The following is a 15,973-nucleotide window of genomic DNA, read 5'->3' as shown; positions in this document are numbered from 1 at the left end:
TCTACCACCACCACCACGATCCACATCAACACCATCATCACCTCCACCACCATCCACATCAACCCCATCACCACCTCCACCATCTTCCACATCAACCCTATCAACTTCACCACCACCACCATCATCCACATCAACCCCATCACCACCTCCACCATCATAACCATCACCACCACCACCTCCACCATCAGCATCCTCACCATCACCGTCCGTACCATCATCATCATCACTATCCCCACCATCATCACCATCCGCATCATCAGTAAATCTCACATAGCCTGTGTGTAACGTGTAACTGAACCCTGAGGGAACCCAGGCCTGCCTGACCCCTAATGCCCATTTGCTCTTTCTTCCATTCCACCCGCCAGCCGCACTTTCCTCACTGCTCTCCTGCACCTGGTTCCTCCTCTATCCTGGCCTCACCCTCAGGTCTACTGGGAGAATGATTCTCAGTGTTCTCATTGCACCAGGAGGACTCACAAAGCAGAAGTCAGGCCTGTTTACCGGTTTTCTTATGTCAATAATGACATCATAGCAGTGTTCTCAGCCTCTCAGTGGGAGGTCAAAACTCTCCCTTTCTGTCTCCAGCCCCTCATGTGCAATCAGAGTGCTTCCGGGGCTGCTGCTTCCTTTTCTCCACAGTCCCCATATCAGGGCATCATCCCTAGGACACCTCCAGCCTCCCATCCCGCAGATACGCCATCTACTGTGGCCACACGATGGCAGCACTTCTGCACAGACCACATCGATTTCCCACCAACTAGCGGTGGATTTTGTCACCAGCATCAGGACGTGTCTTTCTCAGAAATCAGATACAAGAGCAAGACACTTGAAGAACTTAATTTTCAGCAAAATATTTGGAGAAGGCTGGTCCCTCCACACTCAATTCAAGTAACGCACCCCCTACCCGATGCTTCCTCTGGCCCTTTTCCCCGGTGGCTCTGCCCAGCCAGGGCTGGGTTATGCCTCCATGCTCCTGTCAACTCCAGATCCGGTGTCAGTATTCCAAGCTTGACACAAGTACCCAAGCTTATTCAGAGTCTTTGGAGAAGAAGTAGCCCCCCGTCTCTTGGCTGTCCGGTGCTAACAATATTTTTTGCAAAACACGTGAACACTGGGCTTGCAAAATAGGAAAGCTGGATTATTTGTGACAACACATGCCCGGGTGTGTCCGTCTGGAAGATGAGCATCTCCTCTGGCTATTTTGCAAATGTTCCATTTCAGTTTGCCAAAGTAGGGGGAAAAAAGCAGTTTTTCACAAAAGAAATACAAATAAGAAAAGCCCATGGGAGAGTATTTGCTCTTCCGAATTGGAAGAGAAATGCAAATTAGGAAACAAACCAGGGCAGTTTTCGCCGATGGTATCAGCAAATATTTTTAAAAAAATATTAAATAATCAGAAATGTTGGGGTGAAGCGCCCTTTTTTTCTAGCGAAATTTTATACTGTCACACACTTTTTGAAAATAATTTGGCAATGTTAACCGGGAGCCATAAACACATCTGTATAACTTCTGGGAACCAGGGTAAGAAAATATTAAGGAATATATATAAAATGCATGAACAAAGGTGTGTACAGCTGGAAACAACTGGAGGAGCCCAGGAGCACGGGTGTGAAGAATTTCGCCAATGATGTCACAGACCCAACTTCCAAACCCAGTTCTTCCGCTCACTTGCTGGGTGACGTTGGGCAAACCACACCCCCTCTCCCAGCCTCAGTTTCCTTCGCTGCACAGCAGGAATGACAAAAGTGCCTATTTTGTGGGAGTCTTGTAAGGGTTAAATGAGATTCACCGCCTAACGAGCTTGCACCTGAACAAGTTTATTCCAGTAAAAGGCAGCTATTTTGTTTTAGATCGTGGTAAAGTATACACAACATAAAATTTGCTGTTTTAAGTATGTTGAAGAGAGTGACTCAGTAGCACTTAGTACATTCGCTATGCTGCGCAACCACCACTACAATTTCCGGAACACTTGCCTCACGTTCAAAGGAAAACGCACACCCATGAGGCAGTCGCTGTCCATCGGGATACTAATTATGGGCACCTGGATGGCTCATGGAGCATCAGACTCTTGATTTGGGCTCAGGTCATGATCTCATGGTTGTGAGATCAAGCCCCGCATTTGGCTCAGCACAGGACATGGAGTCTGCTTAAGACTCCCCCTCCCTCTCCCTCGGCCCCTCCCCTGATCACGTTCTCTCTCTCTCAAAACAAAAACAAAACCTAATTACAAAGATGGTAGCGTCTGAAAAAAGCCCGTCTTATATAACATGGTGTGAAAACAACCAAGGTATAAAATCGTGCCATATGATATAAGTAGTGGGAAAAAAAAAACATTTGAAAAAGACTGAAAGTGAATATATGATATTAGTAACACTTGTATTTCTCAATCTCTCTTTACATATTAAAAAAAATTTCTTTACGGTTAAAAATAAGAACCAAAGAAACATAGCAACACAAAAAACAAAACACTGTAAAGAAAGTCATGTTATTAAATCCAGGTCTTGGGAACATGGAATCTTATATAGTATTCATACCTTCAAAAGGTAAAAAGAAAGAAAAGAATTCCAGTAGTATTAGGAACTGACTTTTTTTTGTTGTTTAATTTTTATTTTTAAGAGAGGGAATGTGAGTGGGCAGGGGAGAGGCAGAGAGAGAGAAGGGGACACAGAATCCAAAGCAGGCTCCAGGCTCTGAGCGGTCAGCCCAGAGCCCGACACGGGGCTCGAACTCATGAACTGAGAGATCATGACCTGAGCAGAAGTCGGCCGCCTAACTGACTGAGCCACCCAGGCACCCCAGGAACTGACTTCTTTCTACCACCTCACAGCAAACAAGAGATCTGTCACCGCTGCTCTGTTGTTCTGAAGTTTCCTTGTAGGCATATTTGGATCTGGTAGCCATTTCCTTCATCTTTTTAAACGCAGGGACCTTTGGCGCGGGGCTCCTCAAGGAAGCCCAGCTCCCTGTGATTGAAAATAAGGTGTGCAATCGCTACGAGTACCTCGGCGGAAGGGTCAAGTCCTCAGAGCTCTGTGCCGGGGATTTGGCTGGAGGCACCGACAGTTGTCAGGTAGGAACAAAGTTCAATCTTCTGCTGTCCTGGGTTGGCCACTTAGATGCCTCTGCCCCAAAGTGCCAAATCCGGGAAGCCTTGTTCATTGAAGGCCACAGTTCAAATGCGACCCAGAAACATTTTAGGTCTGTCCCTCAATGCTGATTGAGATCATCTAAAGGGATTCCTTGGGCCCTGAGTTCCAGGTCAGTTGTAAGGGCGTACGTAGTTCAGTACCCTCACTGTCAGAGCCCACACGCCTGGGGAGTGTGCTGGAGGGGGGACCCGAGGGGTGGCCGTCCTAGTGGGAAGGACTGAAATACTTCAGCACTTGTTACGTACTGAAGCTATTCAAATAACACATTAAGAAGTTTCCAATTGGAAAAGAAGGTTCAAGGACCGGGAAAGCCTAACTTTGGGTAACAGAAGGATGACATCCCACAATAAAAGGGGGCTGGTTTAATCCTCACGTGATTCTCTTCTCTCTCTGTACAGGGTGACAGTGGAGGGCCTCTGGTTTGCTTTGAGAAGGACAAGTACATTTTACAAGGAGTCACCTCTTGGGGTCTTGGCTGTGCCCGCCCCAATAAGCCTGGTGTCTATGTTCGTGTTTCAAGTTTTGTTACTTGGATTGAAGGAATCATGAGAAATAATTAACTGGATGGGAGACAGAGCAAAGCGTCTACACTTCTAGAAGCTGGAGCATGGGCAGGGAATTTGTCATGCTCAGAAATGATTGACAGTAATCAAACCAAGAGACTGTCCTTATATTGCCCACTGCTAAGCCTCAACAGTCTTTCCATATTATTGTGGATAAATCGTTCCTGTCCGTGGACTGCTGGATTCTGTAAGAATAAAGTAACAACACATTTATAACCTGTGTTGAAAATAAACTCTGTACTTCCTTTGACTTAATTTTTTTGAACTTCATTGTTTTCTTGTTCTTCCTTTATCCTGCCAGTTTTAAATAATGTGATTCTACCAGACTTAGGTGATTCCTCTCCTTCTCACAAGGAATAGTTGCAAAAAGGACTGAGAAGCCTGTGGGATCATCAGGAAGAAAGGAGAGAAGTCCTAATAAGTCACCCACATCCTGATCATGTCTGCAAAAGACGGTTTGCCATACATTTTTAACGTCTTTATTTCTGGCACCGAGATGGATGTTTTCAAAGCTGCAGCATGTATGGGGAGTCATGAGAACAAATTCTATTCTTGGGGATGAAATCTGTTACTGACAACTTGACGTTAGCCGAGCGCTGGGGATTCTGGGCAGAGACTTGTGCACGGTGAAGGGAACCGGGCCATGGCAGTGTAATACAAGAGCCATAGGGAGCTTGAGTGCTATTCTGGGTCGCATTTGAATCTAGGAATGATACCAAGGGCTGTAAGGGAACCGTGGCCATAGACTTAACTTGCATCGCTCACTGTCTGCCCAAAATGAAGTGTGCGCTGTCGCACTGGAAAGGTGTTTTCCAGTGATGCGTGTGCAAAAGGAAGACAGAGAATAAACCTTGACTTTTCTTGACAATTTAAAATGTTTTATTGTTACCAGAACCAAAATATCACCTCAAAATGCAATTCAAAGGTAAGAGTATCAAGGAGGAACAGTCATCTTGCAGCAAAGAGAATTGCAAAGATAGCAAAAATGGAAGTGTGCATGAGGAGAGGGTGGCTGCAGCATTAAATCCTCAAAGAGCAGTGTTTTTTCGTGGGAAAATAAAACATTCATATTCAATTCTGTTGTGCTTTTAGGGTTAAAAAGCTTATTCTACACTTAGCACACACGTTGTACCTATTGTCATGTGTTCATGAAGAATTTTCTTCTTCGTTGGCAAGAGTCCCCTTGGGGCCCATTTTTCTGTCCACACAAAATAATTCACAAAAAAACTCGGCATAAGATATATACCAAATTGAAAGATCCCACAAATATAACATATAAAGTAGAAGAGCAGAAAATGGCAGCAGATATGTATGTAAGCTCCACCTTTCAAAAGTCTCAGTAACAAGAAAGGTCAACTCCCTTATTAGTGTTTATGACATTACTTATAAAACTTCTGCTATTTCTTTTAACATGGCTATAAACTGACCTTACTTTTAAATTAGGATGCACGCTGCTTACCAAGACAAGTCAAACGTGTCAGGGTTGAATAAGAACAGTCCATCGTTTTCACCCTTGACCATGGGCAGCATCACAGAAGTGAACTCAAGAAATAGAAGATAAATATCCCTTCAAGATTAAAATCTTAAGACCCATGAAACCATAGTCCATGGATTTTGTTCAATACAGAACTGAGTATGTGGCTCAATCACCTCAGCCCCAGTCTGGCTTAAGAAATAATAGAGACAAATCCTCTAGTGGTGCAGCCAATTTGCTCATGATTATGGAACAAGACCCAAGCATGCCCACAAGCCCAGGTGTATGGTGGCAACACGGCGCAAAATGAGAAGGGAAAGGAAAGCCTCGGTACCATGTGGCCCACGGTCCTTGGATTCAGTATCTTCCAAATCTTCATCCTCCCTGGTGTCTTCGGAACACTCAGCTCAGAGCTTTAGTTCCTTGATCAGGTTTGATGAACTCACTTCTGTGCACTTTTCCCAGAACCCTGGTTTGCACATCCTTCATCTCTGATGGAGTAAGCGGTCGCAAGGATTTGGTAGTAAAGGTTCCTTGTGTCCCTCTATGACTGGGTCATAGCTGCGGCTCCAACTTAAGAAAAAACTCAGGGGGAGCTGTATGCGCAATAGGCTCTTTGCTAAGCCAGCCACATCCTCTGTGCTCCCAGAAAGTTCCCCAGTGCTATAAATCCTAATTGACCCGACATTATATAAAAATACTCTGGGCAGTTTAAATGTCTTTGTGCAGTAGGACGAACCCTTGGAGCCACACGGCATCATGTGGCTAAAATGGACAACACACACGTGTTTGCAAGGCACGCAGGTTCCTTGAGAGACGTCCGCCTAGACGGCTTCCTTTCGTCTTTGGCAGGGGAGCCTCAAAGGCGCGAGCTAGAAACGGGGGTTTTCTTTTTCCTGCCACACTGGTAGGAGTATGGACTAACAAAACAAGGAGAAAAGAGAAAGGCCTTACAAACTATTAGACAACAAGTTAAACAAATGTCTGCTCAACATCATAGTTGGTTCTGATCACACTCATGCAGAACATCTCATAGAAGCCCAATTCAAAGGGCCTATTTTTTTAAAAACTGCTTTCAGAGCCCAGGCAGGTGTTAATCTTCATTGAAGCATACAAACTCTTTATGTGACAGGACTGGATGCCACTCCCCCTGACCTGGTCCCTATACTCTGATACAGACCGAGAAACTGTCTAGGGTGACACCGCTAGCAAAATGTTTCTCTCTTGTGAGCGAAGCAGGACCTTAGGCTGGTATAACATTCAAGAGGATTTCACACAGTTTTAACACCTTTTATACATTTCTTACTTTTGATTAGCAAAACAGCAGAATCTCAAAAAGAATCTTTCACCTCACTCCAAATTTTAGGTAGCTTTGCTCTAGGGCGAAATATAGGTAGAGCTTTGGGTGAGAAATAAGTCACTACTTTTCACTTGATTTCCAAACAAGTATAAGAATCTGTTTGGATTACTTCCTGGGGTAAATGCCCTCTGGATCTCTGACAGTTATAAGTCAGCTACTGAAATATGAGCTGATGGTTTTAGTTTACATACACTGATGAGCTTTTCTCAGGAAAGTTCTGGGATGATGAATCAATCTTATATTTCAAAATAGCATCAAGGAACAGGACAACAAAGTCCAATGAACTCACTGTATAAGTTTTAAGGGTTTGGTAAAATACTCAGGAGACACTTAGCAATGGTTGCCCATCTCCGGGGAGGAGGAGGGTGCCTCATGAAAAGGGGATTTGAAGAGAAAACATCAAGTAGTCTACAACATAAAGTAATAAACCAGAAAGAGAGAGGGAGGCAGAATCTGAAGCTGGTTCTAGGCTCCGAGCTGTCAGCACAGAGCCTGATGCAGGGTCAAACTCAACAACCATGAGATCATGACCTGAGCCAAAACTGGGTGCTTAACTGACTGAGCCACCCAAGCGCCCCAAAGCTGTGAACTTTTCTTTTTTTATCTAATTATTTATTAATTTTTTTATAAATTTACATCCAAGTTAGTTAGCAAGCATAGATTTCCTACTACTTAAAAGAGTGAGGATAAGAACTCTTGCACAATCATTTTGAGTATTAAGTGAAATGACGTGTGAAACCACACATCACATCAGTACTTAAAAAGTGCCAGCTTCTAATCTCTTCCCAATCTACAAGTGAGGACAAGAATTGCCGTAAGGTAATTAACACTTCAGTCATCTTATAAATATAATATTTTTGATGGAATTTTTTTTAAGTTTAGGGAGCCACATCTTTTGTTTCCATGTCACTATTTGGAAGACTGGTTTTATTTTAAAAATCAGCAGTTAAAATATTTTTTAATTATGCAAATAATACAAGGCCATGCGTCATAATGAGAAAATTAATCAAATAATACAAAAGTCTGCAGAGTGTAAAAGTGAGGTCTTCTTCCCAATTCATTTCTATCCCAAGAGGGTCTATATCACTATATTTGATCTTGTGTGTCCTCTCATATTCATATACTGTCTTTCTCTTTTTATTATGAAACATTTCCAGCAGAGGAAATTAGAATGCATTTGTGTAGTGTGAGGTTTTCATGATATAACTCTTCATGTTTATGTACTGGTTGGATACTAACTTGCCCTGCACACCAGTTAGATGCCCTTCTTTAAAACTTAATCTCTCTCTCCTTATCCATCTTCTTTCTGTTGATCTGTTCTTATCCATCCATCCACCATCCATCTATCCACCCATCCACCCATCCATCCACCCATCCATCCATCCATCCATCCATCTATCCACCCATCCACCCATCCATCCAACCATCCATCCATCCATCCATCCATCCATCCATCCATCCATCCATCTATCCATCCATGCACCCACCCATCCACTCATCCATCCATCCATCCATCCATCCATCCATCCATCCATCCATCCACCTAACCATTCATGCACCCACCCATCCACTCCATCCATCCATCCATCCATCCATCCATCCATCCATCCATCCATCCATTCATCCATCCACCTAACCATTCATGCACCCACCCATCCACTCATCCATCCATCCATCCATCCATCCATCTATACGTCATCTCTTTCTCTCTTTCCATCTTCTATCTTCCCATCTAGCTACAGAGAGGATTTGCTATTGGTTTTACTTTTAAATAAATACTGTACCACATTGTTCAGCAACTTTTCACTTTGTAATCAGTCTTGAAGATCTTACCATGTCCTTCCACACAGTTATACCTCAGTTCTTTTCATCTCTGCATAGTCAGCCATATGATGAATATATTATCATCCTCATAATCAGTTTCCTACTGATGCACATTGAAGTTATTTCTACTTTGTCAAGCCACCCATTCCTCTCCTTTAGATTTTTTTCCTGAGTTTTAACACCTTACTTAGAAATGTTTCCCTCTTCATAACCACATTTAAAAAATAATATATTCTTTTATAATTTTGCTTTTTTTACATTAACCTTCTAAATCAACTTTGAATCTTCTGCTTAGGACGTGAGACAAGGGGTTGATATTATTTTCCCCCATGAAAGTTCAATTTTCTCCACACCCATTTTCCCCAATTGTTTGAAATGCTGCTTTTATTTAAAATGTGCTGAATTTCATACAATACCTGCCAAGTTTCTCCACATCATCCACTGTCTCTGGCAAAGCAATACCTTTGGTTTCAGGCAACAGCATCACAAGCCCGCCACAGAAGGATGCGAGGACACCTACGGAATAAAAAAAAGCAATAGCGCACGAGGAACGCACCGCTGGCCCATGGCATCACCCTGCTCACCCTGGAGCTTAGCCTTAACCAGCTAACCAACTAACCTTAACCAGCCCCTACCAGCCGCAGCCCTCCGGTTACCCTCACCAGCTCTCCAGGTTCCCTTTGCCGCCCCTCGTGATGTTCTCTACCTTCCTCGGACCCTGTGCGGTCCCACTGCCCCAGGACTCTTGCACACATCTGTTCATGCGCTCCCTTCACTATTATTTATCGGGGGCCTAAATGAGAAGACCTCCCTCCTGTTTCTCGGGGGAAAATAGCGGCCACCACACAGGACTCCTCCCAGCTTCCTTCTACCTACGGAGCGAGCGCTTTACTGGTTGGTCTCCCTCCCTTTCCTTAAGGGGTCACGTTTCGCGGTGCGGCTTGTCCCCACTTCAGCCCAATGGCCATCTCTCGGAGTCTTTCTGGGCTCCTCACTGAAGCGATGAACCCTCTTGTTTCAGTGTCTATAACTGGTTGGTGGAGGCACAAACCGTATGCCAGCCTCTCCTCTTTCTGGACCCTTCTATCAACCTCACATTATCCTCCAGTTACCACCCCTGCCTTTTCTGTTCTTTAGAGCTGAAATTCTTGAAACACCATCCTCCCCTATTTTCTACACATCTCCACATCCTACAGATATGCCGGTGAGTGTTTACCAACCAGCCCTCCCGGAAACATAGCCCTGATTTGCGGCGTCTGCAGCTTTCCGCGGTGTGAATACCCTCACGCGGGCATCGCTAGCTTCTGCCACGGGACATCGCGGATCAAGGCGGCGGGAAGGGAGGGGCAGGGGCACTGTGTGGTATCCTATCTCCCCCATGAGGATACACGGACCAAAGCAGTCCAAAGAACACAGATAATAGGGAAATGTACATGAATTAGGAAGTGATGGGGGTTGGGTATTACCTCTGTTTTTAATAGATTCAATATAGGGAAGTTTGAATAATGGCTGTGCTAACATCTGGGCTCAAAAATCCCTGAAAACTTCACAGTTGGCTTTGGCAGAGGGGGGTGCCCGCCAGGGTCCTGTGCCACCCCTGTCTGGTCTCTTTGTGGTTTGCCCAGAGCCCTTGGGATTCACTTTGTCTGCTAGTCTGGCCCCACAGCAGGACCGGCCGCTGGCGAGCCCGCTGCCCCCCACCCCCACCCCGGCCCCGCTTCTCTCTGGCCCCCGCACCCCTCTCACATGCCTCCTCTTCTCCTTGAGGCCTTGGGTCCCTTTGCCATGCAGAACCATTATCACTCCTCAGGGCTCTGTCCTGCCTGGGCCCTCTCCTTTCCTTTAACCTGGTCCCATTCCTCGGGTGGGGGTCTCAGCCCCTCTCACGTCAGTGGTTATCTACACTCAGAGGGCCTCCAGATCTCTGTCACTGGGCCTCTCTTTTCTCCCGAGCACAGGCCCCAAAGGCTACTGGCTTTCTTGCGGGCACTTCCTGTGACCCACGCCAGGACAGGTTCCTCTGAGTCCTGTGGGCCAGCTCCTCTGGCATCCATCCAATGAGGGCGTGGCTGTCTCCACTTTTCCTGGCCAGGAGCTCGGCCTTCCCAACCCCCTCTGCCTCTGGGGAACCCCTCCAGGGAGCCCACTCAGTCACTCCTCTTGCCAGTTTTACTCCCCCCTGCTTTATTTATTGTGAAAGAGAGAGAGGCAGAGAGCATGAGTAGGGGAGGGGCAGAGAGAGAGGGAGAGAGAATCACAAGCAGGCTCCACCTTGTCAGCACAGAGCCCGATGTGGGGCTCGAACTTACAAACCATGAGATTACAACCTGAGCTGAAATCAAGAGTCAGACACTTAACCGATTGAGCCACCGAGGCGCCCCACCCCCCTTACCAGTTTTACTAATAACGTATTTCTTGAATCTCTCTGGGCCCAGTGCTCCTGGTGTCACGGCCTTAACCCCCAGCCGCAGCCACGATCCCTCCCCTGCGGCACTGGCCCCCCACCAGCACCTTCTCCCTCTAAACCATTTGCACATCAGAGTCCTGCTTCTAAAGTGTAAGCCTAACGCTGTCAACCCCAAGTTAGATCATCTGCTTCCACTGCTCTTCGGATAAGGAGCAAACCTGCACAGGACTGGGAAGATCCTTCAAGACTGTGATCTGGCCCCTCCTGCCGCCCAGCGTCCCTCCCTTCCCGCGCACCCCCCCTCCTCCCCTGTACATCCTGCATCTGCCCTCTACCTCCCTGGCTCCCAGACAAAGGCTTCACTCTCGGCCACAAGGCCTTCCCACTGCCTGGAGTCCAGGCCCACGGTTCCCGTGTGGGTAATTTCCACTCCTCTCAGATCTCAGCTAGGCACCCCCCACTCCTGCCCCCCCAGACCACTCAGTCTTGGTTGAACAATGGCATTCTCTTTGCTTTTTCATGCTGGCCACAGAATCAACACTGGCTTGTTCATCAGATCCCACGAAATAATTTGCAATAATCTTTTCTTGAATTGGGTGGTGTCACGTGGCTAGGAGCTCTCCCACCCCTAGCTAGCGAGCACCGTTAGGGATTTGGCATCGCTCAGGATTATATCCTCACAGACTCAGTATTTTCATGCAATTTAAACCGCTGAGCAATAAGGGGAATGCAGTCTCCCCAGGAGTGAGGACATGGCGGTGGAGGGAAGGTAGGGGAAGGGGGCGGCCTGGGTGTTTTCTGGCTGAAGAGGGGAGAGGCAGGTAGGAGACACGGGCAGAAGGTGAGCACAGCAGCCGAGAAGCACTGGGCCGAATTACCCGAAGCCCCCAGTCCCTCTGCTATGCTTCTATCCCCCCAGGAGGCCTGCGGAAACCGGAGCAGGAAGGCGGGCATGAACTTGAAGGCCATGGCAGAGGCTATGGTACACGGACAACGGACTTTGGACCTAGACTGCTTCACAGCAAAGCAAGTGAAGATATGATATCTAATAGGTATAGAATATTTACAAATCAAATCATTTTGTAGACTTATTTGGAAACAACCAGAAGGCCCAAATTGGTCCCTTGAAAATTAATGGTGTGGTCCCCCAATATCAAGAGTTTTATAGTATTGGAATTTAACTCAGAACTTGCAAAGAAAGCTAATGACTCATCACGACCATTTCATATAAGATAAATTAAAATCATTTAGGGTTTCACGTATCACTGTCATCGGACTGGCCACTCAAAACTCAAGCAACTGTCATAAAAAAATGAATGATCTCATTAATAGCAAACTATCAAGACAAAGAATAATGTATGAAATGAGTTCTTACCAAAAATGATAAGAGGTAGTTCTAGCCAAATGGCTGCTAGCCGGAAGAGCAGAAATGGGGCTATGATTCCCCCCAAATCACATAAACCTGAGCAGAGAGAGACTCCAAAGTTTCTGTAGAGTAAAACATTGTTTTCAATACAAAAATATGTAAATATATTCAAGATAAGGAAAACATTCAGATACATAAGTAAAAAGCAACCTTAGTAATATTTTCCGTCTCTATAGTTTTGAACTTTGAGAACTACGACTACTCTCCTATTTCGAAGCACACCATTTCCATTCTGCCCCATTTCACAGCGGGGCAAATGCTGAGTCACCGCGGGGAGAGCGAGATGGTCTCCAGCATTGGTGGAAATAAGGGTCTTGGCAGCGGCTCCCTACCACCCACTCTGATACTTACGGGTCGCCCTGGCACCCCCCGCGATGGTCAGGTGTGCCCATGAACACCCCCCAGGAAAGGAGGCTTCGTGCAGCCCGCGTTCACTGTTTTAGTTTGTCCTTCATTAATCACTCACAGCTGCCACGTGGAATGTGGTGGGAACAGAGGCTGTAGCCTTTAAACGGGGCTATGCAGATGAGCACAGTTTTGACTCACATCTAGGCACACACGCTAACCAGCTTTTCTGATCCCACAAAACCACAGCTGTGCATAAAGCTACTGATATGAGAAATGCTTCAATCAAAAAACTGCGGAAGGTAGCAATGCAGAAACCAACTATAACTCAAAGTGAATCTTCTTCACTGGCTGAATTCAGCCCGGGCTCATATATCTCCAAGTTAAGGAAACTATTTCATGGTTTTCAGGTCAAAACATTAGGCTGCAGAATCACTTAGGAGAAACCAGGACTTATAGGTTGGAATTACCGTAATGTCGTTGGGTACAATTCTGAGTTTACCAAATAAACAATTTCAAAGGCCATGGTTATCCCTAGTCTTCCCAGGGTAGCCACTGTGGTTCTCAACCACGGTATTCCTGCAAATAGAAAATGCGGAAAGGAAGAGTTAGGGGTTTTCTTTCAATAAAATATCACAAAACTACACACGGGATGTGTTTAGTGTTCTCCCAGCCCCAAGTCTTTGCTAATTTTAAGCACAAATGACAGACGTCTTCTGATATTGTAGCCAAATTTTTTAAAAAAATTTCAATGTTTATTTATTTGTGCGAGAGAGAGAGAGACAGAGCATGAGCAGGGGAAGGGCAGAGAGTGAAGGAGACACAGAATCTGAAGCAGGCTCCGTGCTCTGAGCTGTCAGCACAGAGCCCAACACGGGGCTCAAACTCATGAACTACATGATCATGACCTGAGCCGAAGTCAGCCGCTTAACCGACTGAGCCACCCAGGCGCCCCAGGAAATCATCTAGAAGAGGCCAGGTTCTTAAATATCAGTTGGTTCATTTGTTTAAAAATGAACAGTTTTAGGGGCTGTGCTGGTTATATGAGGAGATTCTCCTTTCCTCCGAAGTAACAAGGGGGGAAAAGGCCAAAGTTCTTCATTAAGTATTTTCTTTCTCTTGAGTTTTTAAAAAAATTTTTTTAACGTTTTTATTTTTGAGACAGAGAGAGACAGAGAATGAGCTGGGGAGGGACAGAGAGAGAGAGAGGGACACACAGAATCTGAAGCAGGCTCCAGGCTCTGAGCTGTCAGCACAGAGCCCAATGCAGGGCTCAAACCCATGAATGTGAGATCATGACCTGAGCCGAAGTCGGAGGCTTAGCCGACTGAGCCACCCAGGCGCCCCACTCTCTTGAGTTTTAAAGGAAGAAGGAAGAAACCATCTTTGCCTTAAAAAGTCTGTGCTTTAAATTTCTTTAAGAGCTGTGTAATTTATGCCATCCATCCTTAGTGGACATGGGTCTGAGGACATGTGACTGCACAGACAAGCATGTATCTGCTCTCCCAAGCAAAGCTAAGGACATTTGGACTTCTGTCTTTGAAAATGAAATGTTTCCCTTTTATATTCATATTTACTTATGCTCACTCAGCACTAAATGGCCCTCTTGTCTCATAGAAGAATTACTGCTCATTCCTGAGTGTTGGGGCCCATCCAGCCAAAAAGCCTGCGGAGGAGATTCCACTGTGATGGCAAAGGCTCCGGGGGGAGCGAATGGAATCGCAAAGTCCCAAGCCTGTCTAGGAAGGCGCTACCCTGGATAACGGTTGGCCCTCCCCCCATTTGAGGATCAGGTCAAAAGAACATAGGTCCTGGGAGACTGGGGTGCAGTGCTGTGTGGCCTATTGGGACCCTGTTTCCCCTACTTGAAAATGTGTGCGCTTGACTGCTTGACCTAAGTGGATCAGAGACTGGGGTTAGTTCTCCTATTATTCATACCTCTTGGTGATTGTGGTTTCAGTAATTGGGCAGATTTTCTGATTGAAACTTCCTCCCTAGTTAGAGGCACCTTACTCACACACTATTGTTTGAACCTTTAAAGAAAAATAGCCTTGTCGTAAGCTTCGGTTAATATTACACTATATACGCAAAATGAGACCCCCGCTGATGTATTTTTAGTGATAAATTATGTTTTTTGATCTTCTGTATTGTACTTCATTCCTGTCTTTAATTTTCTGTTCTCTCTTCCGTGAAAACAATGATCTTTTCTGAAACATGTGATTCCTAAGAAGTTACAAACGATGTAATCATTAAAAGAAAGATGTGATCACCTATGGTATATAAGACACCAAGTTTCACAGTAAAGGGTGGTCTCTTCCACCATTCATGTTGTCTGTGTTCTTTCTTGTAGATATTTCGCTGACACCAACCCCCTACTCAGGGACCCTTAGGCTCTGGTGCGTGGGCTGGTCCCCCGCACCTGAGCATATGAGTTTTTAGTAGAAAAGTAGGCATGAATGAAGATGAAAGAAGAGAATCAAGCTTGGTAGATTTATGTGTCTTCTCTACAGAACAGTCAACAACTAAAAAGAAAAAAAAGCGAAAACCGACAAAATAAAACCATTGCCTAGGAGGGCAAGCACAGAAAGAGATGGTTTAAGAATCCAGATCACTGCCAGGGGGCTCCGGTTTATTACATTTTGATTGCAAACTGGCCGAGGACGTCCTGGTGGACTTGACGTTCTTCCCAGATGAGGACCCCTACAGCGCTCACGCTAACAGTGACATCAGTGGGTGAGGAGTGTCAGAATCGCGCTGATGTGTTGGGCTGACATCCGGCCCAGAACAGTGGTAAATATGTTTTATTTAGGCTTTGCCTTTTCCTGAAGGCCAGGGAGGGGGACTAGGAAGTGCATTCCACCCCAGCTTTCCATGAGCAGGCAGTGCTGAGCCAGGGCCAGAGAGCGGAAAGTGGGAGCCCTTGCCCAGATTCCCTGGGTCCCAGCCCGACTGGGCAACCTCTCGCTGTTCTCGGGCTGCAAAGAATGTCCCGTGGAAATGACTTGATTATCCAGGTTAAATTCCTAAGTTAGAGGGTTTTTTTTCCCTACTGAATCAAGACTACTCTATATGTGAGCCCCACTGATAACTTTCATGACAACTTAAGTTTATGAGTGAGACTACAACTGTTTGCCAGAAAGTACCAAACGGAAACCAAGAAACCAAATTCACACACACACACACACACACACACACACACACACACACACACACACACGTGGTTAGCTCAGTGAATACAGGCAGATAGCAGGTCAATTCAGCAAAATGTTCAGAAAACGCTGTCCCCTGGGGAGAGCTGGCTTCTCCTACACGCAGACTTCACTCGGAAAGACCCTCAACTCGTTCTGAACAGCAGAAGCCACTATCCAATGACCTCGAGCTAGAGACTCTGGTGAAATGCATAATAAAACAGAAGTCCCAAAGGC

General features: G+C 45.8%; 2 protein-coding genes across 2 annotated transcripts in view; one reads left to right on the top strand and one right to left on the bottom strand.

Annotated features, from left to right (window-relative positions):
* PLG (plasminogen) overlaps positions 1–3,967 on the top strand; it is a 44,088-nt gene extending 40,121 nt beyond the window's left edge. Inside the window, exons 18-19 of the mRNA XM_029944733.1 lie at positions 2,925–3,070; positions 3,548–3,967. Coding sequence (XP_029800593.1) covers positions 2,925–3,070; positions 3,548–3,709 — 308 coding nt within the window. The 3' untranslated portion in view covers positions 3,710–3,967. The remainder of the gene's footprint in view (positions 1–2,924; positions 3,071–3,547) is intronic.
* Positions 3,968–4,563: 596 nt separating this feature from the next.
* The window catches only part of SLC22A3 (solute carrier family 22 member 3), a 47,961-nt gene continuing 36,551 nt past the window's right edge, over positions 4,564–15,973 (bottom strand). The window contains exons 7-10 of the mRNA XM_029944405.1: positions 13,019–13,127; positions 12,153–12,265; positions 8,787–8,886; positions 4,564–6,106 (exon numbers count right to left, since the gene is read on the bottom strand). Coding sequence (XP_029800265.1) covers positions 6,046–6,106; positions 8,787–8,886; positions 12,153–12,265; positions 13,019–13,127 — 383 coding nt within the window. The 3' untranslated portion in view covers positions 4,564–6,045. The remainder of the gene's footprint in view (positions 6,107–8,786; positions 8,887–12,152; positions 12,266–13,018; positions 13,128–15,973) is intronic.

This window comes from Suricata suricatta, chromosome 7, assembly GCF_006229205.1.
Source record: "Suricata suricatta isolate VVHF042 chromosome 7, meerkat_22Aug2017_6uvM2_HiC, whole genome shotgun sequence".
NCBI classification, from domain to species: domain Eukaryota; kingdom Metazoa; phylum Chordata; class Mammalia; order Carnivora; family Herpestidae; genus Suricata; species Suricata suricatta.
Note: the sequence above shows the minus strand (reverse complement) of the source record. Positions and strands in the feature narration are given on the sequence as shown.